This window comes from Dama dama, chromosome 11 (assembly GCF_033118175.1).
Source record: "Dama dama isolate Ldn47 chromosome 11, ASM3311817v1, whole genome shotgun sequence".
Lineage (NCBI taxonomy): Eukaryota > Metazoa > Chordata > Mammalia > Artiodactyla > Cervidae > Dama > Dama dama.
This window is the reverse complement of record NC_083691.1, coordinates 36,553,682-36,572,543: the sequence shown is the minus strand read 5'-3', so window position 1 is coordinate 36,572,543 and position 18,862 is coordinate 36,553,682. Positions and strand designations below refer to the sequence as shown.

Genomic DNA, 18,862 nt, shown 5'->3' with positions numbered 1-18,862 from the left:
TTGGTGATACCATCCAACCATCTCATCCTGTCGTCCCCTTCTCCTCCTGCCCTCAATCTTTCCCAGCACCAGGGTCTTTTCTGTGAGTCATTTCTTTGCATCAGGTGGCCAAAGTATTAGAGCTTCAGCTTCAGCATCAGGCCTTCCAATGAATATTCAGGGCTGATTTCCTTTAGGATTGGCTGGTTTGATCTCCTTGTATTCCAAGGGACTCTCAAGAGTCTTTTTCAGCACTACAGTTCAAAAACATCAATTCTTTGGCACCATCAGTAGATGCTCTTAAAGGAATAATACTGCCACATTGTACTCTGTTTCAAACCCATCCATGGCAGCCCATTGCCCTGAAAATAAAGGCCAAGCTCCTCCTTGGTATTTCACAGGACCTTTATGACTGCACGTTCACCTCTCCTCTGACTCACCTCCCCTCTCCCATGCCCCCTGCCCCAACACATTCTAACCTGCACCACTGCTACCGCCAATAGACCCCTTCCCTCTTCACATGCACTGATCTCTCTCTGCTGTTCCCTTGCCACTACCAGGGGCCCCCACTTTACCCTCTTTCTGGTTTGTCTAGACAATGTTCACTTTCCTTCCAGCTTCCACATCATCACCCGACCACCACCAACCCGACAAGCAAGGGGCCACCCCTGAGATGCTCCCACAGCCCCTGCACACCTACCCCACATCCACCCTGGGCTGTGGGCACCTGGTTCTTTACCTGTCTCTCTTGCTTGAAAACTCACCATCAGGTCCCTCTTGGGCACAATGCCCAGCACATACTAGGTACTCAGTAAATATGTGATGGCCAAAGCCCAGAACCAGCTAAAGAAGAGAATTCTTTGAGGCTGGCTTGGCCAGAATTGGGGGTAGCGGGTGGGGGAAGTAAGGGTGGTATTTTAAGAGCAGAATCCAAAGAGGGATTTGTGAGGAAGTAGACCCAGAGCCCTGGCAGTGAATTATTAACAATACACCAAATGTTCTTGTAGCTTTGTTTTTAATGAAAAGTAAAAATACCCCCAAATTCTATTTCCAAGTAAAAGCACAAATCTTTGGTGACATCACCGCTCCACTATGAGGTATTGCCAAGTGTTTCCATAGCTCTCTCTGGGGCTCTCAAAATCTCTCTGTTAATTTCTCCAGCACCCTCCAGAGAGCTGTGGGTGCAGAGAGTGGGCACGGGCTGCATGGGGGCACCTCCCAGCCTGGAGGGTGGGTGCCCCTGGGCCCCTGTGGCTGGTACCTGTCTCCAACCAGCTGTGTTTTGTCTCTATGTCTCCCTGCCTCTTCCGCCCCCAGCATCGAGAGCAGACGGAACCTGAGGAAGAACCTGCAATGCCAGAGCTTCAAGTGGTACCTGGAGAATGTCTACCCAGAACTCAGGTATCTGCCCTGTGCTTTGAGCCTTTGCTGCCTTCAGAGAGACCCTCTGCTAACTTGGTTTGGAGAAGGGACTTCCCGTGGCCATCTCTATGAGGGTTTTTAACTAGATGGAGGTCTGAAAAGACCAGTTGGCTCCACTTATCCCAGAAACCTGAGAGAGAATTTTTTTCATTGGTGGCATGAGGGATTGAGGTTGGCTTCTAGCAGTATTTCTCAGCTGCTGGGGTTTGAGCTCTGGAGTGTGACCTTAGGGCATGGACTCACTGATTCCAGGCTCCAGACTCCTGAGTCATTCCTTGCTGCCTCATTCCTAGTGGTACCTCTCACATCCTCAGGCCCTGAGTAGTACAAGTCATTGTAACACAGCCAGGGCGACGTGCCCCTGCCATTTTCCAGACACTGCCCGACCTCTCCGACAGCTGGTGTTACTGTTAATCCTAAGAACCGCGGATTCTCATCCCTCCTGTGGCCTTCCTCTAGGGTGCCCAAGGACTCTTCCATCCAGAAGGGCAGTATCCGACAGAGGCAGAAGTGCCTGGAGGCTCAGAAGCGGAAAGACCAGGAGATCTCCAACCTCAAGTTAAGCCCCTGTGTCAAGACCGAAGGCAAGGATGCCAAGTCCCAGGTAAGGTAACCTGGGACTACTTGAATGGCTGGGGATACTTGAACATATGAATGTGCTTGGCCTCTGCTTCCTGCTTTTGCATGAACCAGGTGTCTAGTTGTACCTGGAGCTCTACAGCAGAACACGAGAAGCACAATGCCCCTCACTCTGGGACTGGGTTCACTCCGCTAGGTTTCCAAATGCATGGACTTTCTCTTAAAGAGGCCTCCCCAGGCAACTTACCACCTCTAGGAATTAACCATTAAATTAGCAGGAGTTGAATGAGGATGCCCAAGCTGCTGGTGGTAAATGTGGGCTGGATCAGGCAGAGTGGGCAGCACGGCCACCTCAAAGGTATGAGATGCAAACTGAAAAGCCACTGCCTCCAGGATGAAATACCTGCTCTATGCGTCTCCCTGCTGATCTAACCCTGCCTTCCAGGCAGTCACATCAGCAGTGGTATGGCCTTCCCTGTCGTCTACCATTCTGGTCTCTGGGCAGGTCCCTTGATCATCGCTCTTCTGCCCTCTGCAGGCCATGGCTCCACCTCTGCCTCTCCTGCTTCCCCCAGGTCCAGAGGGACCTCAGGCGCCCCTTCTCAGAAAGGTTTCCTTGTGCCTTAGCTGATTCATCAATACTCTGTGGGTCAGTGATCTGCCCTCTGAGGATCGAGCTCTTTTAAAAGTCACTGGCACATTCACAGCCTGTCTCAACCTCTGTAACACTTGGCCTGCTGGATGCATTAGAGCTTGTCCATCTCGTGACTTGCCTCCTGGCTCTGGGGACACTGCATGATCCCGATTGTCCTGCATTTCTGTTCTTTCCGCCGCTTGTTTTTACTGCCAGCTCCTCTCCCCAGCTCTCATACCCTTATGGTGAATATTCACCAAGGTTCTCAATTCACTGTTCTTTTCTCTGTGAGTGGTTTCTTGGAAATTTTATTCATGCTTTCAGCTTTAGTAACCTCCTCTGTGTTATTGATTCACAAATTCAGTGCCTTCACTCATCCGTGAATTCACTCATTCATTCATTCACTCAACGAACATGTACATTCTCTGCTGACTGTGGAGATGCACAGATGAAAGGCCACATTGCGGGCATTGGTGGCCCCTCAAGGTATCTAATGCAGAAAGGAACAAGTCAGCAGCCACTGTGATCTAGTTTCTGCCCTGGAGAGAGTTTGGTCCATGATGCTGTAGAACTGCAGAGTGAGGGTGTCCAACCTCTGCACGAGGGTTAGGAAGTCTTCCCAGAGGACCTGAGCAGGAGTGGTGTCCTCAGAGATGAGTAGAAACACGGGGGTCAGGAAGGGGAGAAAGGGCAGGTGGGGAAGTCCAGCGTGTACCACGCCCTGGGCCTGGGAGGCAGGATGCCTTTCAAGACATAGTCAGAGGGGTGGAATGTGAGGGAGCTGTGAAGGTGAGGCTGGAGAATAAGGAAGAAACACCTCACAGCCTCTTTTCCCAGCAGAAGAGGTTGAGTTTTATCCTCAGGAGTAGGAGCTGTGCAAGCCCAGGAGATGGATGGAGGCTGAAGGGTTTACGCTTAGCTGACCCTCCCGGACTCTCCCTCTCAAACAGTGGGTGATCGAGCCAGTCCATGGCCATGACAAACCCCTCTGAAACTCAAGCCAACAGATGGCTCCAAGCACCTATCAGGCTCCCCAGCCATTGCACCACCCCGCTAATTCTCTCTGAGTGGTCACCTTTCCCAGGCTCTGAGTTTCCAGTCCTGTCCATCATCTCCCGTGGCTCCTGTTTCTCCCACATCCCTTATTCCTGTAAGACCCAGCCATCCTCCCCTCAGAATAGCTGTTCTTGGCCCAGGTATTCACTTCTTCATGCCTGATCAGCAGCCCTCAGGCACTATTTACAGTTGGGGTTGGGTCACTCTGTGGTGGCAACCATCCTGTGTGCTGTAGGCTGTCTAGCGACTCCCCTGGTCCCTGCACCTTGGATGTCAGTAGCATCCCCCCAACACACCAGTCATGCCAATCAAAGCTGTCCCCAGGCTTTACCAAAGGCCCCGGAGGGACAAGACCACTCTGCTTGGGAACCGCCATGTTAGATTATGGCCACTGCCTCAAGTAACATGTGGTCACCAGACCATAGTTCCCCATCTCCATGCAGCCTTCAGTGGCTCCACAGTGTCTGCCACAAAAACCCACAGCCTCTGCCTGGCACTTGAGGCATCACACCCCCAGCCTCCAGATTGCCGAGATTTTTCCAAAAATCATCTCTGCTCCAGCAGGACACGGGAGGGGGCTGCCTGAGTCAGACAGGAAAGGGGGACGGAGACAGAGGTGTCAACTCTGCTTGAAGTGTGGCAGCATGGCTGAGAATGACAGCACTTGTCAGTGGCGCTTTATAAAATGTGTGAGGGATAACGCACATCGCTCTCTTCTGATTCTGTGTGTGGGCCCTGCTCGTGGGGGATTGCAAACAGCCAGAATGTCATTGTCCCCCTTCCCCTGGAACAGAAGTTTGCCTTGTCCGTTTGTAGCAGAGTAGGGGGTTCTTCTGGCACTTACTGTCTTTGGTTGCGTAAGAAGTGGCAGTGGGTAGCCACAGGCTCTCTGGGTCTCAGCAGGGAGCCCCCCTACCCCTATAACCTGGCCAAAGAAGATGCTGCCAGGCCTTCATTTGACTGGAAGGGAAGGGTCCCTCTTCTGGCTGATGTTCTGGTGGAGGGAGGAAGGGGAGAGGAAAGAGCTGTCACTGTTGGAAACTATGGCTTATCATGGAAACCGTCTTCAAGTGAGCAAAGAGTTCTTTTCTAGAACATCTTGCCAAGCTGTCACTACTCTCTGCTTCGGAGAGAACAGTTGGGTGTGTGTGGCAGCAGTTCGAATTCGGGATATGGAAAGAACACACGAGTGAGGAAGATGTTCAGTTTTCATCAACAGATGACACCTACTAAGTGTGCAAGGTGCCCTGGGCGCCAGGCTGCGTGCTGGGGTACAGGGTGGGACTAAGCCGGGTTAGACACAGCTCTCCTAGCGGGGCCCACAGCCAACAGCAGGCCTGGGGTGCCTGTCCAAGTATTCTGAAGGTGTTGAACCCATGAAGAGAAATCCACATAGTTATTTCAGCCAGACTGGTCCCCCAACTGTGCCTGGGGGTGCATGCATGTGTTTCTGGGTGTATGCGTGTTCAAGCCCGTGTGTGCATGGAGTGTACACCCTTGTGGGATTGACTTAGGTTACCTTTCTCTTCCTTTCAGTGTCTGCTCTTCCTTCCTGCATAAACCACCTGACCTGTCTTCCTGTTTCCCGACCCCTCCTGCTAATGCACTCACTCTCCTTTCCTCCTCTCCCTTCCCACATCTCTGGCTTCTCCTACCCCTTGGCCATTCAGAGATGTCGTGTTGCCCCTCAGACCCTGGACTCTCTCACCTTCTCTCCTGCCCCCACCTCTCTGTCTCTGAGAGGCCATGTCAAGAACGTGACGTAAAAACCCAATTAAGTAGATATTATCCTTATTTTATGGATCATGAGACTGAGGTCTGGAGAGATGATCCTAGGTCAGATGCTAGGAAGTGAGGAAGGCAGGATTTGAAAATCTGGCCTCCACACTATGTGTGCTGTTGCTGCTGCCACGGCTCAAGTCATAACTGGTTCCAAGGCCCTTTTATTCCATTGAATCTCAGGAGAAGATGTCTGTCTCTGAGGGCCCTCCTCCAGGTTGTAAATATTAAAACTAGAGATCAGCTCCTCCTTGACAGGAGATAGCCGGCATGAGGTTCTTCCTCTTGGCTAGTTTCCAGTGGTAGCCCCTATGAGAAGGAAACCAAGGTCACACCCCACGTCAGGGACCTGGGAGGGGGCAGACCTGACGTTGATGGGAGCTGAGCAGGAATGTGAATGGAGGCCCACTGTCCGCAGACTCCACACCAGCCCAGGGGACACACACGGCTCTGCCTTCCAGCCTGGGCTGCCCCCTTTTCTTCCCACCTCACCTCTGTCCCCACTGTGAACTCCCAGCCTGCATCTCACCATGTGGTCACTCCCCTCCAAACAGTCCCCTTAGGGCCTGGGTGTGGGTACTAGGGGCTCAGTCTATCCTCTGGAATGGACTCAGGGAGAGAGATCCATGCAGGTCCTGAGTTGGGCTCGGGTCATTTGGGTGGTGGGTCCTGGGGTCCTTGACTTGTGAGCAGAGCATGGGGGTCTGGGGCCTTGAACTCTGCTTCCAGCTGGCCACTCACTCCCCAGGTGGCATGTCCCTGGGCACATGGGTGTCCACGATGTTGAGAGGAGACCGTGGCTATTCTCTGGCTCTAACACTGGCTTACCACACTCCTCTACCCCCAACCCCGTCCACCCCTCACCCTGCCTTACCTTCCTTTGCTTGTTTGTCAACCTTGGGAACAAAATAGCTAACCCGAGTGTGTATTCAAGATGGTGGCAGCCTGGTACTTTGGGTAGAAAGTGAGAGAAATACACCATCAGTTTGTAAATATGTGAAGCCCCCAGGAGCCTCCTGGGTAATCAATGTCCTGTCAATTTTATTGGATTCCCTAGAAAAATATTTGTGAAGGATAGAAAGAAGACAGATGTACCAATCTAACCATATCCCAATTTAAAGAAATGGGAAAAAACATAAAACTTTTCAATGTGTCCTCCTACCTGGAAGCCCAGCAGTTCAGGCTACTGGCTTGTGAAGGATTCAAGCAGGCAGCTGGGTGGCCTGGAGATGAAGATCAAAGCCCTTCCCCCCAAACCCACACTTGCATTGGTACCTCTCCATGAGTTTACACATGGGACAGGCTGCCAGCAGTCACTTCTCGACCTGACACCATCCTTCCTCCCCAGCTATCTCAGCACACCCTTGGGCGTGGCCCCTGCACCACTGCCTCTCAAATGTGTCTCCTGGGAGGTAAAGCAAAGGCAGTTTTCCAAAGGGAGACCTCCAGGGCCATCTCTCCTGTTGGCATCCTGCACCATCGCAACCAACAGGCAGTAACTGAGCTCTTGGTCCTTGGCCAGCACCGTCTGGACATGTCTGCACATTATCACCCTCCATGGAAGGGGCTGCTGTTACCTTCATTTCACAGATGAGGAGACTAAGGCGCAGAGTTAAGTAACTCATCCAGGTTTGGGGGTTCATAAACAGGCGAGCCAGGATTCCTGCCCTGGCAGTCACTCCAGGGCCCGACACAGTATATACTGGGTGTATTCTCACAGCGTGGGAGGAAAGGACAGGATGGACTGGAAACGAAGCCTCCAGAGTGAGTCTAGTGAAGATGCCAACTAAAGGAGCGGGCATATCCCAGAGCCTCCCCTGGTCAGCGGGCCCCAACCTGGGTGTGGCTGAGCTCTGTCCTTGTGGGTGGTGAATCCTCCCCACCACCACGGCCGATGAGTGCATCTGGGGGATCCCACAGCTATACAGGTGCATCAAGAGGTCAGCTAAACTGAATGTTCACTTGAATCCACCCGTTCATGCCCAACATCTTGTCTGAAGTGGGCTTCCAGGGCATGTTTGATGGACCAGTGTGATGCCTGGTGTGGCCTAAGGTTCAAGGCCAACCCATGGCCCTGGGTGGGCTAGACTCGGATCCCATCTCACCGAGGGGGCCCCACGTTCACAGTCAACCCTGGGCTCTGCTCCTGGCGTTGCCCAGAGCACCCGTTGACCTCAGTCCCCCTCCCATCAAATCGTATCTACCTCTCAGAGTGGCTGTGAGGGTCACGTAGACAATGAAAGTGGACAATCTAGGACAGGAGCACCCCTCGGCATTGACTTAATTGTGGCTGCCTAATCATAGAACGGCCAGCAGGGCTGGCTCCCATCCTCTGTTTCTTCCCTGTTGTTTATTCTTCGGAATTTTTGAAATGGAAACATACCACCAGCAGAAAATGAGGTGCACCTCTGCCTAAAGGAAAACACAGCCTCCTAACTTCTGTCAACGTGGGAATGTTCCTCTGTCCTCACCCAACCACTCCTCCTTCCCACATGTCAGGAAAATATTGTTCACAGAGACTCTGCTCCAGGGACCAGGCCCGTGGCTCGGTGTTCCACGTGCATCTTCTTATTTCGCCTGCACAATAATCGCAAGAACCATGTCAGTACCCCCATTTCACAGATGTGTAAACAAGGCTTAGATAGATTGACCAAGGCTACCCAGGTCATATGAGAGTCATGCCAAAGCAGGGTTCAGGCACGGGCCACCTGCCTCCAGAGACCAAGCTCTTAGACTAGGCTAGGGTTTCTCAACCACAGCACTATTGGCATTGGTATTAGATGATTCGTCATTGTAGGGACTGTCTGTGCATTGTAGAATGTTTAACAGCATCCCTGGCCCCACCTACTAGCCAATAATGTCCCCAACCTAGTCATAGTAGTCAAAAAATGCCTTCAGACACTGCCCAATGTTTCCTGGGTAGGTGGCTGGGGGCGAAAGCACCTGAGCTGAGAAATGCTACCCTAGACTTATTGCTTCTTACCTGCTAGAGGTGACTCTGGACCATTCTAGGGTCAAACCCTGGGCTGAGCCCCTGACTTAGCTTCCTGCCTGCTTCCTTCAGCACTTTGCTCCTTCAGGTATCTCCTCATGAGAACTTCTTTCCTCTCTGCTTCTCCATCCAATGCAGGATGGTGAGCCCCAGCCTGGGCGCTGTGGCCAGATGGGCATTTACTAGAGAGAGGTCTGCTCCCCACTGACAGGCACTACTATCTTCACTTACACTGGCAGCTCCAGAGACTTCCTCTGAGCATGGAAGGCCTGCAGGTGGTCCAGCTTGGACCATACCCTTCCCATCATCAGTCCTGATCTTTCAGGGCAGGAGCAAAGTGGTTCAAGGGCCAGGAGATGCCCTCCTCCTCAGTCCCTCATCATCTGTCCCGGAGCAGGGCAAGGTGGGTCACACTGCCTCCAGGATGGCCTCTGGGGTCTTCTCATGGATATGGCTGTCTGTGTGCACTGGGGTGGGGGCTGGGACTTCTCCAGTCCCCCAGATGGAGCTGTCAGTGCTTGGCGATCAAGGCCAGGCTGGCCTGAGCCACCAGTACTGCCTTCTCCAATTCATTTCTGACTCTGAGATTCATTTAATAAGCCCATTCATCACCGGCCATTCTGGGAAGCCAGACAGGCCGCAGAATGGGAATCAGAAACCCTCTCTTCACTTCCTGCCCTGCCTGCTCCTGTGTTGGGCTTCCCGTTAAGTTCTCTCCTCTCTCCTCTCGGCTGCGCTCCTTTGGGGAAATGCAAGACTGGATTATTCTGATTGCCAGTAAAGCACCAGCTAATGGAAAGTCCGTGTGGTGTGAGGGCTTCGATCCCTGTCTGACCTCCCTGGGGGGTGGTCGGCTCAGCCCTCAGCCCCCCAGTATATCATGTGCGTTCCTTCCCGAAAGGCATTTGTGGATGGGGGTTGTCTCGGGGCACAAGGACCACCTCTCCCCACCCTCCCACCTGCCATCCCCAGCATTTCTGGGTTTTGAAGCCCCTAAGATACTTAAAAAGAAATGCCAAAATGGGTTTCCAGAAATTGTGGTATATGTTAAGTTTTTGTGTTTAATCAGTTAACTTTTTTAACATAAAAAAACACAAAGCCGGTATATTATAGTGATCATAAGATAATTACAGGGTTTATTTTTAAAATGCTAATTCATGGTTCACTGCAAGCTGTGTGGTCGGGTAACAGGACAGAGCGACGAGCCTCATCTTCTTTCCACATCGCTAACTGTGTGTTTAGCCTCGTTGCCCGACAATGCGGAAGTCTAACATTGAGGCCAGTTGTACCGTGGGCCGAGGCAAATGGCCCCTGGCGGCCCTGTCCACGAACACTGGCACTTCTCTCCCCTCTCCACTGGCCAAGGGACTGTCTGGGCTCACACCCAGGACCTGTGTCCACTTTCTTCATTACTCTCCCCAAATGTTTTGGACCCTAGAACCCACCGCTGAGCCTGATTCAGGACCCGCATGGATCTCTCTCCCTGGGTCTGTTGCAGAGGATGGACTGTGTCCTTAAAACCCACACCCAGGCCCGAGGGGACCCCTTAGAGGGGAGTGACCGTGCGGGGAGGTGCAGGCTGTGAGTTCACGGTGGGGACAGAGGCAAGGTGGGAAGTAAAAGTGGGCAGCCCAGGCTGGGAGCCAGAGCCGCGTAGGTTCTGTTGTGGGGTCTGCGGAGAGGAGGCCTCCACTCATTTTCTCACTCGGTTCCCATCAATGTCAGGTCTCCCCCCTCCCCAGCCCCCAACATGGGGTGTGACCTTGGTTTCCCTTCTCAGAGGGGCCGCTGTTGGAAGCTGGCCAAGAGGAAGAATCTGCTGCCAGCTGTCTCCTGTCAAGGAGGAACTGATCTATAGTTTTAATATTTACAACCTGGAGGAGGGACTCTCAGAGACAGATATCTTCTCCAGAGATTAAGTTGAATAAAAGAGCCCTGGAACCAGACATGATTCCAACAGCAGCAGCAACAGCAGAGATGTTGGGGAGAGTGGGTGCAGGGGCCACTTCCTGTAACTGACTTAGGGTGACCTCTCTGACTTTATCTTCCTCATCTATAAGAGGGGGATGATAATAGTACCTACCTGATTGGAGTCGCATGATTAAGTTAACGTGTGTAAAGCTCCCAGAACAGCACCTGGTACACAGTAAGTGCTCAAGAAATGTGAGCTGGTGTAGCTGTATTGTCGTGGTTCTGGTGTCACCTCTGTGCATGTGGGTGTTTCCCCTTTCAGCTGACCCTGGAGGAAGGCAAATGATACGCATAAGATGGTGATGTTCACTAGGCCAGAGGAGTATTATGCATTTCCTAATGTTTTTATTATAAAACAGCTTTGAATAGATACAGAACTCATTGGAGGAGTATGAAGAACCCCCATGGACCCATCCCAGGCTTCAGGGATTTTCAGTTCACAGCCAGTCTTTGTTCGTCTCTATGTCCATCCTACTCCCCAGGAATCCTTTCTGGTCTAGGTCTTTTCCTGGCACCGGTGGCCTGCTATGGCAACAGAGCATCAGCTGGACAGTGGGGGTGTCATGGAAGAGGAGGGGTACAGCGCTTACTGGGATCCACTCTGCAGCTCCCCTCGGGGCATCCAATTCGCAAATCTTCTCTATCCTGTGATGAAGGCAAAGGACAGATTCTATCCCTGGTTTACAACCCGGGGATAAACCTCCTGAAGGTTCGAGTTTGACAGCTTTTGTGCCAGTATTCTGCTCCTGATCTAAGAGCTAGGCAGTGGCCCAGGCTGCTTCAGCTGTTGGTTGCTCTCTGGTCTGAGCACTTGGAGCTCATTTCTCATAGTGAGCCTCACTGAGTGCCCCTTTCCCTCTGCCACCAGATCTCTGCTCATCCTTCCAGTTCCTCAGCTCTTCCAGCTGCAGGAGCCCCAGGGCCAAGTGCTGGCTTCTCCTGGAGCACCGGTGTGCATGCGCTCTCTTGGAACAGTTTCATTTCTTGTGACTTCCTTCTTTCCATCCTGCTCTTCTTCTACCCCTCCGTCAGAACACCTCCCCGTTCCCTTCATCCCTCTGTCTGCCTGTTGTCAGAGCTCTCATGTTCTCAGGGCACCAATGTGGATGTCTTTTCAAAGAAGAGATGTTCTAAAGACAACTGCCGGGGGTGGGGGGATCCCTGGTCATCTGCCAGGTGGCTGCTTTAAATGTCAAGTGTGGGGAAGAGACATGCATCGAAACAGAAAACTTGGAGGCCGTGACACTTAGCTGGGGTGTTGTTCAGTCTCCTGCCCAAGCCCAGAATTGTTCCTTGCCTCCCAGAGGTGACCTGCCTGCCCCAGGCTGGTCCCCTTCACTGGGGGCAAGGACTTCCATGGAGGTGTGACCTGAGCATCTCTGACTCTTGAGTGGCATCTTCCCAGGTGACCTGTTGACAGTGGGGTCCTCCTAGGACCCCTGCCCCAGTGCTTCACACCAAGCTGTGCTAATTGTCACACGTGGGCACAGTGGTGTCCCTCCAGGGTGGCTTCCAAGCACCCTGAGGTGACCCTGCCTGGCCTCTTCTCTCCAGATCTGGGCCTTCACCTACACCCAGCAGATCCTGCAGGAGGAGCTGTGTCTGTCAGTTATCACCTTGTTCCCTGGCGCCCCGGTGGTTCTTGTCCTTTGCAAGAATGGAGATAAAAGACAGGTAAGTGCTCAGTGCGTCCGCCCTGGGAGGTGGCCACCTGTGTAGGTCTGAGTCTGTGTGCAGGAAAGAGAGAGGCTAGAGAGGAGGGAGAGTTGATAAAGAAGACATCCTTCCGGCTAGGAGAGAGGAGCGGAACTCTGGTGCCGTCCGTGATGCCCAGGCAGCCATCAGCTGCCATGTGAAAGCCTGTTGACCGCATTGGACCTCTGCTTGCACGTGTGTCCTGTACTGCCCAGTCTTGCTCAGACGCCCACCAGGATCCCAGAGCATGCTGGGACAGAGGCTGCAGGGCCACTCGGATAAGCAAGACTCGAACCTCTGCCTTCGGGGGCCTTGCTTGGGCTCTTGCAGGACGTCCCACGAAGTTCATAGCACTCTGGATGCATGACATGCCTGGTTCCTGTGGGGGCAAAGTTGTTGGCTTCACCCAGTTTCCCACCACCTGGGTCTTGTTTGGTGGGAATGCCCATTTTTATGGCTCACCAGCTGTGTGACCCTTGGCAGGTTAGTGGACCTCTCTGAGCCTCAGTTTCCTCCTCTGTGCAATGAGGCTGGTGAAGTACATCATACAGGGTCACTGTTTAAAGCAGTTCACTGGGTCATCCATCCATGACACCTGGTCGGCGGTAGTTCCCCCGTACCTGTCCATCCCCTTCTTCCTTGTCGTGTGTGGTGAGGTGTGGGATGCAGCCATGCAAGACCCGCTCTCTGCTTGGTCCTTCGTGTGCTGAAGCTTTTTGGAGGAGCAGAGATTCAGGCCCAGGGAGCTGCCCTTCCACCCCTCCTGCTTCACCACCCGCCCCCCTCTCCTCGGCCACTCTCGCCTACTACTTCATGATAGTGTGGATGCCGAGTGTGGATCATTTCTTTCGTTGCTTCTGTGACTAACTTGCTTCACATTTTCTGGCCCAGTGCTTGGAAAGTTATTGCCTTCTAATGAGTTTTCCTAGCAAACATATTGATTTTGCTTTTACTTTTTCTAATCCGATTTTAAAAAAAAGCCAGCAACAATACCTGGTAAGGCAATTAGTTGCAGCTTTCTTCCTCCTTGAGACCATGAAGTCAAGTCTCTGGGTGACCCTAGCCCTGTGGTGTCAACATTTCTGATTAACACTGGAACTCCTGATACTGTTGCTAGGACCCAGGGCCTTAGTCGGAGAATCCCGCTTAGTCCTCTCCCCTCTCCGTCTCTCCAGCAATGGACCAAGACTGGCTCCCGCATCGAGCACATGGCGTCCCACCTCTGCCTGGACACAGACATGTTTGGCGACGGCACTGAGACTAGCAGGGAAGTCGTCGTCAATCCATGTGAGTCCTCACTCATGAGCCAGCACTGGGACCTGGTGAGCTCTTGAGGAAGCACTCAGAACGAGCAGGGGCCATGGGGCGGCGCTTCCCTGAGTGAGACGCAGACTGGAAACCAGGCTGCATGTGGCCGTATGCTTAGCAGAAGCCCTGGATGGGGAGATGGATGCAGAGCTCCCACCCACCCCCGGGACGGGAGCGGTTGTCTCAGGGAGGACGCAGGAAAAGATGCAAGCCAGGAGGAACTCGGAGACAGAGCCCCGTGTTCTCAATGCCGTTACTTTCCAGTCCTGGCCGGGTGTGCCCCGGAGTGGTGTCTGGAGGCAGAGATCTGATGGAAAGTATTGATGTTTGTCCCCTGTCTTACAAAAGAGGCCAGAGAAGAACAGCCTTCCTTGTCACTAGGCCAGGACTCCAGTGAAAGATGAAGAGTGGAGGTTGTTTTCAAAACAAATAAAAGAACCTTAGAAGTTTTGTCTGTGTGTCTCTTACTTTGTTTTCACTTACGTTAGCTTGGAGCTAGGTTAAGCTCTCCTTCACCTTGGGGCGTGGGGCTGATGGGGACTCATGGATGAAGAGGAGGACAGGGAGATGGAAACCTGCTCCACCGACAGGCTGTGCAACCTTGAGAAGAGATATAACTTCTCTGATCCTTCGTTTCCTATGACGTCAAGTAGGGGAGTTGCAGCATTTCCTCCCAGGGGAGGCATGGTCTCTCTCACCCAGGGATGCTGCATCTATTTAGGAACCCCAGGCTCTACCTGGGGAGACCCTGCTGCAGTGGATCCAGGGCAGGATCCAGGCTCTTCCCTGGCTGGAATCACTGCCCTAAGCATCTCTGTGGGCCCTTATGACTTTATAGTCTGTGGCCATTGGTTCAGGAGTTTCTTCTGCTAACAAATCCCCAGTGTGGTCTGGGAATTGGTTCTGTGGTTGTCCATTCTTAGTAACTAGGGTTTAAGAAAAGAACAGACCCATATTGTTTAAAAGTTCCCAGAATATGCCTGTACATTCTCAGCCAAGGTAAGTTCACTGCATGCCAATTAGTAACAGTCTTAGCTGTATATCACCAAGTAACAAATGACCCCAAAACTTAGCAGTTTAAAGCAAAGGACATCTCTGACCGGACAGTTTCTATGGGCCTGGCCTCACTGGGTCCCCTGCTTCAGGCTGACTTCAAAGGTTGCAGTCAAGGTGTTGCAGTGGTGGTTGGTTCCTCACTGTTGGCCCAAAACTGCCCTCAGTTCCCTGCCATATAGGCCTCTCCAGCCCAGCAACAGAGTCAAGCAAGCCAGGAAGGCAAGGATGCTGGCAAGACAGAAGTGACAGCCCTTTCCAGCCTCATCTCACAAGTTACCTTCCATCACTTGTGCCACATTCTGTTTGAGAGAAGCAAGCCATAGGCCCAGCCACACTCAAGGGGAGAGGATTTCACAAAAGAGCTGGTGCCAGGAGGTGGGGGTCACTGGGATCTGTTTTAGAATCCATCTCCCATCTTATACACTAAACAGGTGTCTGTCTCCCCTTCATCCAGAAAGCCTTTGGCAATGCTGTTCAAGCTCCTCATTATAAAATCTGTTACTGTGGAAAGTGAAGGGCTGAAAATACATACCCAGCATCTCTGCTGGTGACTGGATTTGTTTATGCTTTGTCACCTATTAGCATGTTTAGTTACAATTTGGCTCTTTTATAGGGCTGTGTCACTTCCCACTGTGGAAAGGAGAAGAGGCCACAGTAAAGACATTTATAGAAGAAGGTATTCTGTTGGCTCCTTAAGCTACGTGTCCATGGGGTTTAAACTAGGCTTGCAGAGAAGAAAGAACAGATAGTTTCACCAGTGTCCTCTCCCTTAAGTCAGGGGAGCAGATTCTGCACTAGAATAGCTAAGGGAGCTGGTGTTGTCCTCATCTGAGTCCTTGTCTCCCTCCATATCTGTATATATCTGGGACTTCCCTGGTGGCAGGAAAGCTGACTCATGCCTTGCTTCAGCTCCAGCACTGGGCCAGACTCATCATGCTCTCTGTGAATGTCTTCCTAAATGGTGATTGGAAACGTTATTTCTTGTCCAAGATCCAGTGACATTACTTTTTACTTGCCCTCTGAAGTCACAGTGTAGATGATAGGTCTCTCTCAAACACCCAAGGACATAGGGAAACAGAAATGGAGGCCTCTATCCCAGAGGATTGCCAACATCCATTGGATCATCAAAAAAGCGAGAGAGTTCCGGAAAAACATCTGCTTTATTGACTATGCCAAAGCCTTTGACTGTGTAGATCACAAAAAACTGTGGAAAATTCTTCAAGAGGTGGGAATACCAGACCACCTGACCTGCCTCCTGAGAAATCTGTTTGCAGGTCAAGAAGCAACAGTTAGGACTGGACACGGAACAACAGACTGGTTCCAAATTGGGAAAGGGGTACGTTAAGGCTGTATATTGTCACCCTGCTTATTTAACTTCTATGCAGAGTACATCATGAGAAATGCTGGGCTGGATGAAGCACAATCTGGAATCAAGATTGTTGGGAGAAATATCAATAACCTCAGATATGCAGATGACAGCACACATATGGCAGAAAACAAAGAAGAATTAAAGAGCCTCTTGATGAAAGTGAAAGAGGAGAGTGAAAAAGTTGGCTTAAAACTCAACATTCAGTAAACTAAGATTATGGCATCTGGTCCCATCACTTCATGGCAAACAGATGGGGAAACAATGGAAACAGGGACAGACTTTATTTTGGGGGGCTCCAGAATCACTACAGATGGTGACTGCAGCCATGAAATTAAAAGGTGCTTGCTCCTTGGAAGAAAAGTTTTGACCAACCTAGACAGCATATTAAAAAGCAGAGATATTACTTTGCCGACAAAGGTCCATCTAGTCAAAGCTATGGTTTTTCCAGTTGTCATGTATGGGTGTGAGAGTTGGACTATGAAGAAAGCTAAGTGCCGAAGAATTGATGCTTTTGAACTGTGGTGTTGGAGAAGACTCTTGAGAGTCCCTTGAACTGCAAGGAGATCCAACCAGTCCATCCTAAAGGAAATCAGTCCTGAATATTCATTGGAAGAACTGATGCTGAAGCTGCAGCTCCAATACTTTGGCCACCTGATGCAAAGAGCTGACTCATTGGAAAAGATCCTGATGCTGGAAAAGATTGAAGGTGGAAGGAGACGGGGATGACAGAGGATGAGATGGTTGGATGGCATCACCGACTCAATGGACATGAGTTTGAGTAAGCTCCGGGAATTGGTGATGGACAGGGGAGCCTGGTGTGGTGCAGTCCGTGAGGTCGCAAAGAGTCAGACATGACTGAGCAACTGAACTTAACTGAACTGAATTCCAGAGGAGCAAACATTTTTTTTTTAAATCTCAGCTGCTCTGATGTAGCAGAAAAGCTTATTCTCTGGGTTACCTTTCTCTTCCTAGTGAAAGACTCCAGGATGATAACAAAGACTCTGGAGAATCTAGGGGGTAATCTGCTAATGGAGATACCAAAGGTTCACATTTGAGCTGCAGGGTGTGCATCATAAGGCCTCCTTAATGGAAAGCAGAATTTAAAACCTGATGCAAATAGCTTCTTATAAATAGCTATATCACTGTGACTGTGTAGGGTTATCCAAACAGCCTCTCTTCACTAAGTTGATACTGATGAAGCCAAAGTAAGAGTAATTTGTGGTTTACAAGCAAGAATAGCAGCAGTTCCAAAGCTCCATCAATCAAAACAAAGCTGATGAAACCCGGATAGGACAGCAACCTGCCCCAGTCTGAGATACCTGCATCCTGCAATTATACAGCAGAGCATGTGTGGCCAAACTTTGCCCAGAGGCCAGGTCTTTGGGTAGGTGCTGAGTTAGAGGCCTCAGTCAATCTGATCATTGAGCCTGAATGTCAGAATTCAGGAACCTGGAGAGCTCACTTTGTGGGTCACTGGTGGTTGTGGGTGAACATTTGTTAATGATACAAGTGTATGAAAACAGAAGAGACCCCTACTCTTCACATTTTCCAGGCTTGCAAGATTGAGACCTGAAACTGAGCTTGAAGAGTCACCGCTCTGGAACAGTCTCATTACGCTGCCAGTGAGGAGGTGACTGAGTGTGGCAGAAACCCCTCACCAGGGATCACATCTGGCTAATGCAGACAGATGTGAGCAATATGGGCTCCTAAGTAAATGGTGTGGTGTGTGAATTAAATGAAAGGAAATTCATGCATATATTTTATACATTTATGAGCTTGAGACAAGCAGGGGCTTCAGGCACTCTCTAGTACCTGGATTAGAGTTGGAGGGATAATGGTGTAGTAGATGGGCAGAAATGGGAGTTTTTCAATAGTATTGGGGGCAGCATAGGTGGCCAAGCTGGGTGCCATATTGAATCTGAGGCTCACTCTCTTGGCAATTTCTTTTCTTATGTGCTGTGTGACTTCTCTGTGTAAGCTCATCTCAGCTGGCGTCATTTCCTCTGGGCTGTGGAAGTATGCCTCGGGGAAGGGTCAAGTTTGCCTCTGTTGGTTTCCATTGAATTCAAACAAGTTTGTACACTGATTTTTCCTGTTGTGGTTTCCACTGAAAGATGTGGAACCGCACATCTAAGCTTGGCACAAGCTTGGATTTTGATCCTTTGCGGATTATCTTTTCTTTACCTAAATTGTTGTCCTGCTTCCCTGCCAACTGGTAGGTAGGTGGGGTTTGTTTAGCTCTTCTAATGCTTCCCTGGTGGCTCAGTTGGTAAAGAATCTGCCTGCAATGCAGGAGACCTGGCTTCGATCCCTGGGTCAGGAAGATCCCTTGCAGAAGGAAATGGCAACCCACTCCAGCATTCTTGCCTGGGAAATCCCATGGACCCAGGAGCCTGGCAGGCTACAGTCCGTGGGGTCGCAAAGAGTCAGACATGACTAAGTGACTAACACTTTTACTTTCTAGAGCACACACCTAAGTGTAGGGTCTCATCTCTGGCCCCAGCCACTCATGAAGCTTCATATGTGCCTCCAGTTGGGTGTTGAAACCCCAGCCCTGGTTATAATAGATATCTGGCTTCAATTCCCTTTTAGCTCTCATTCACCACACTGACTTTGAATTCCCACTCATTTTCAGAATCTGGAATTTCTCTCTCTTTTCTTCCTCTCAAATGCAGCTGTGATTTCAAATTGTTTTATTGTATTTTATCCAATATTTATATGTGTTTGTGGCAGGGAGCTTCCTGTGTCCGCTCAGACCAAAATTCCTTAGTGCTGTAATTAGCCGTCAACACTGTCTTTCCCACTGGCTCTGGGACCATATCTTAGTGTAGACACTCCATAAATTTCTGTGAGTGAGTGAAAGAATAAGCCAGTGATTCTTTAGTACCACTTCCTAATTACCTCCTGGCTATAGCTACCAGACATTAGAGTTTTAAAAAGACAGCAAAGGCAGAAACAGAGGGCTGAGAAGACAAATTTATAACAATGAAATCTCGTTATAATACACATAGATTTAGAGATC

General features: G+C 50.8%; 1 protein-coding gene across 1 annotated transcript in view; it reads left to right on the top strand.

Moving 5' to 3' along the window:
* Window positions 1-13,865, top strand: part of GALNT14 (polypeptide N-acetylgalactosaminyltransferase 14) — a 220,995-nt gene extending 207,130 nt beyond the window's left edge. The window contains exons 12-15 of the mRNA XM_061156239.1: window positions 1,297-1,380; window positions 1,861-2,005; window positions 11,967-12,086; window positions 13,283-13,865. Of these exons, the coding sequence (XP_061012222.1) occupies window positions 1,297-1,380; window positions 1,861-2,005; window positions 11,967-12,086; window positions 13,283-13,441 (508 nt within the window). The 3' untranslated portion in view covers window positions 13,442-13,865. The remainder of the gene's footprint in view (window positions 1-1,296; window positions 1,381-1,860; window positions 2,006-11,966; window positions 12,087-13,282) is intronic.
* The last annotated feature ends 4,997 nt before the right edge of the window (window positions 13,866-18,862 follow it).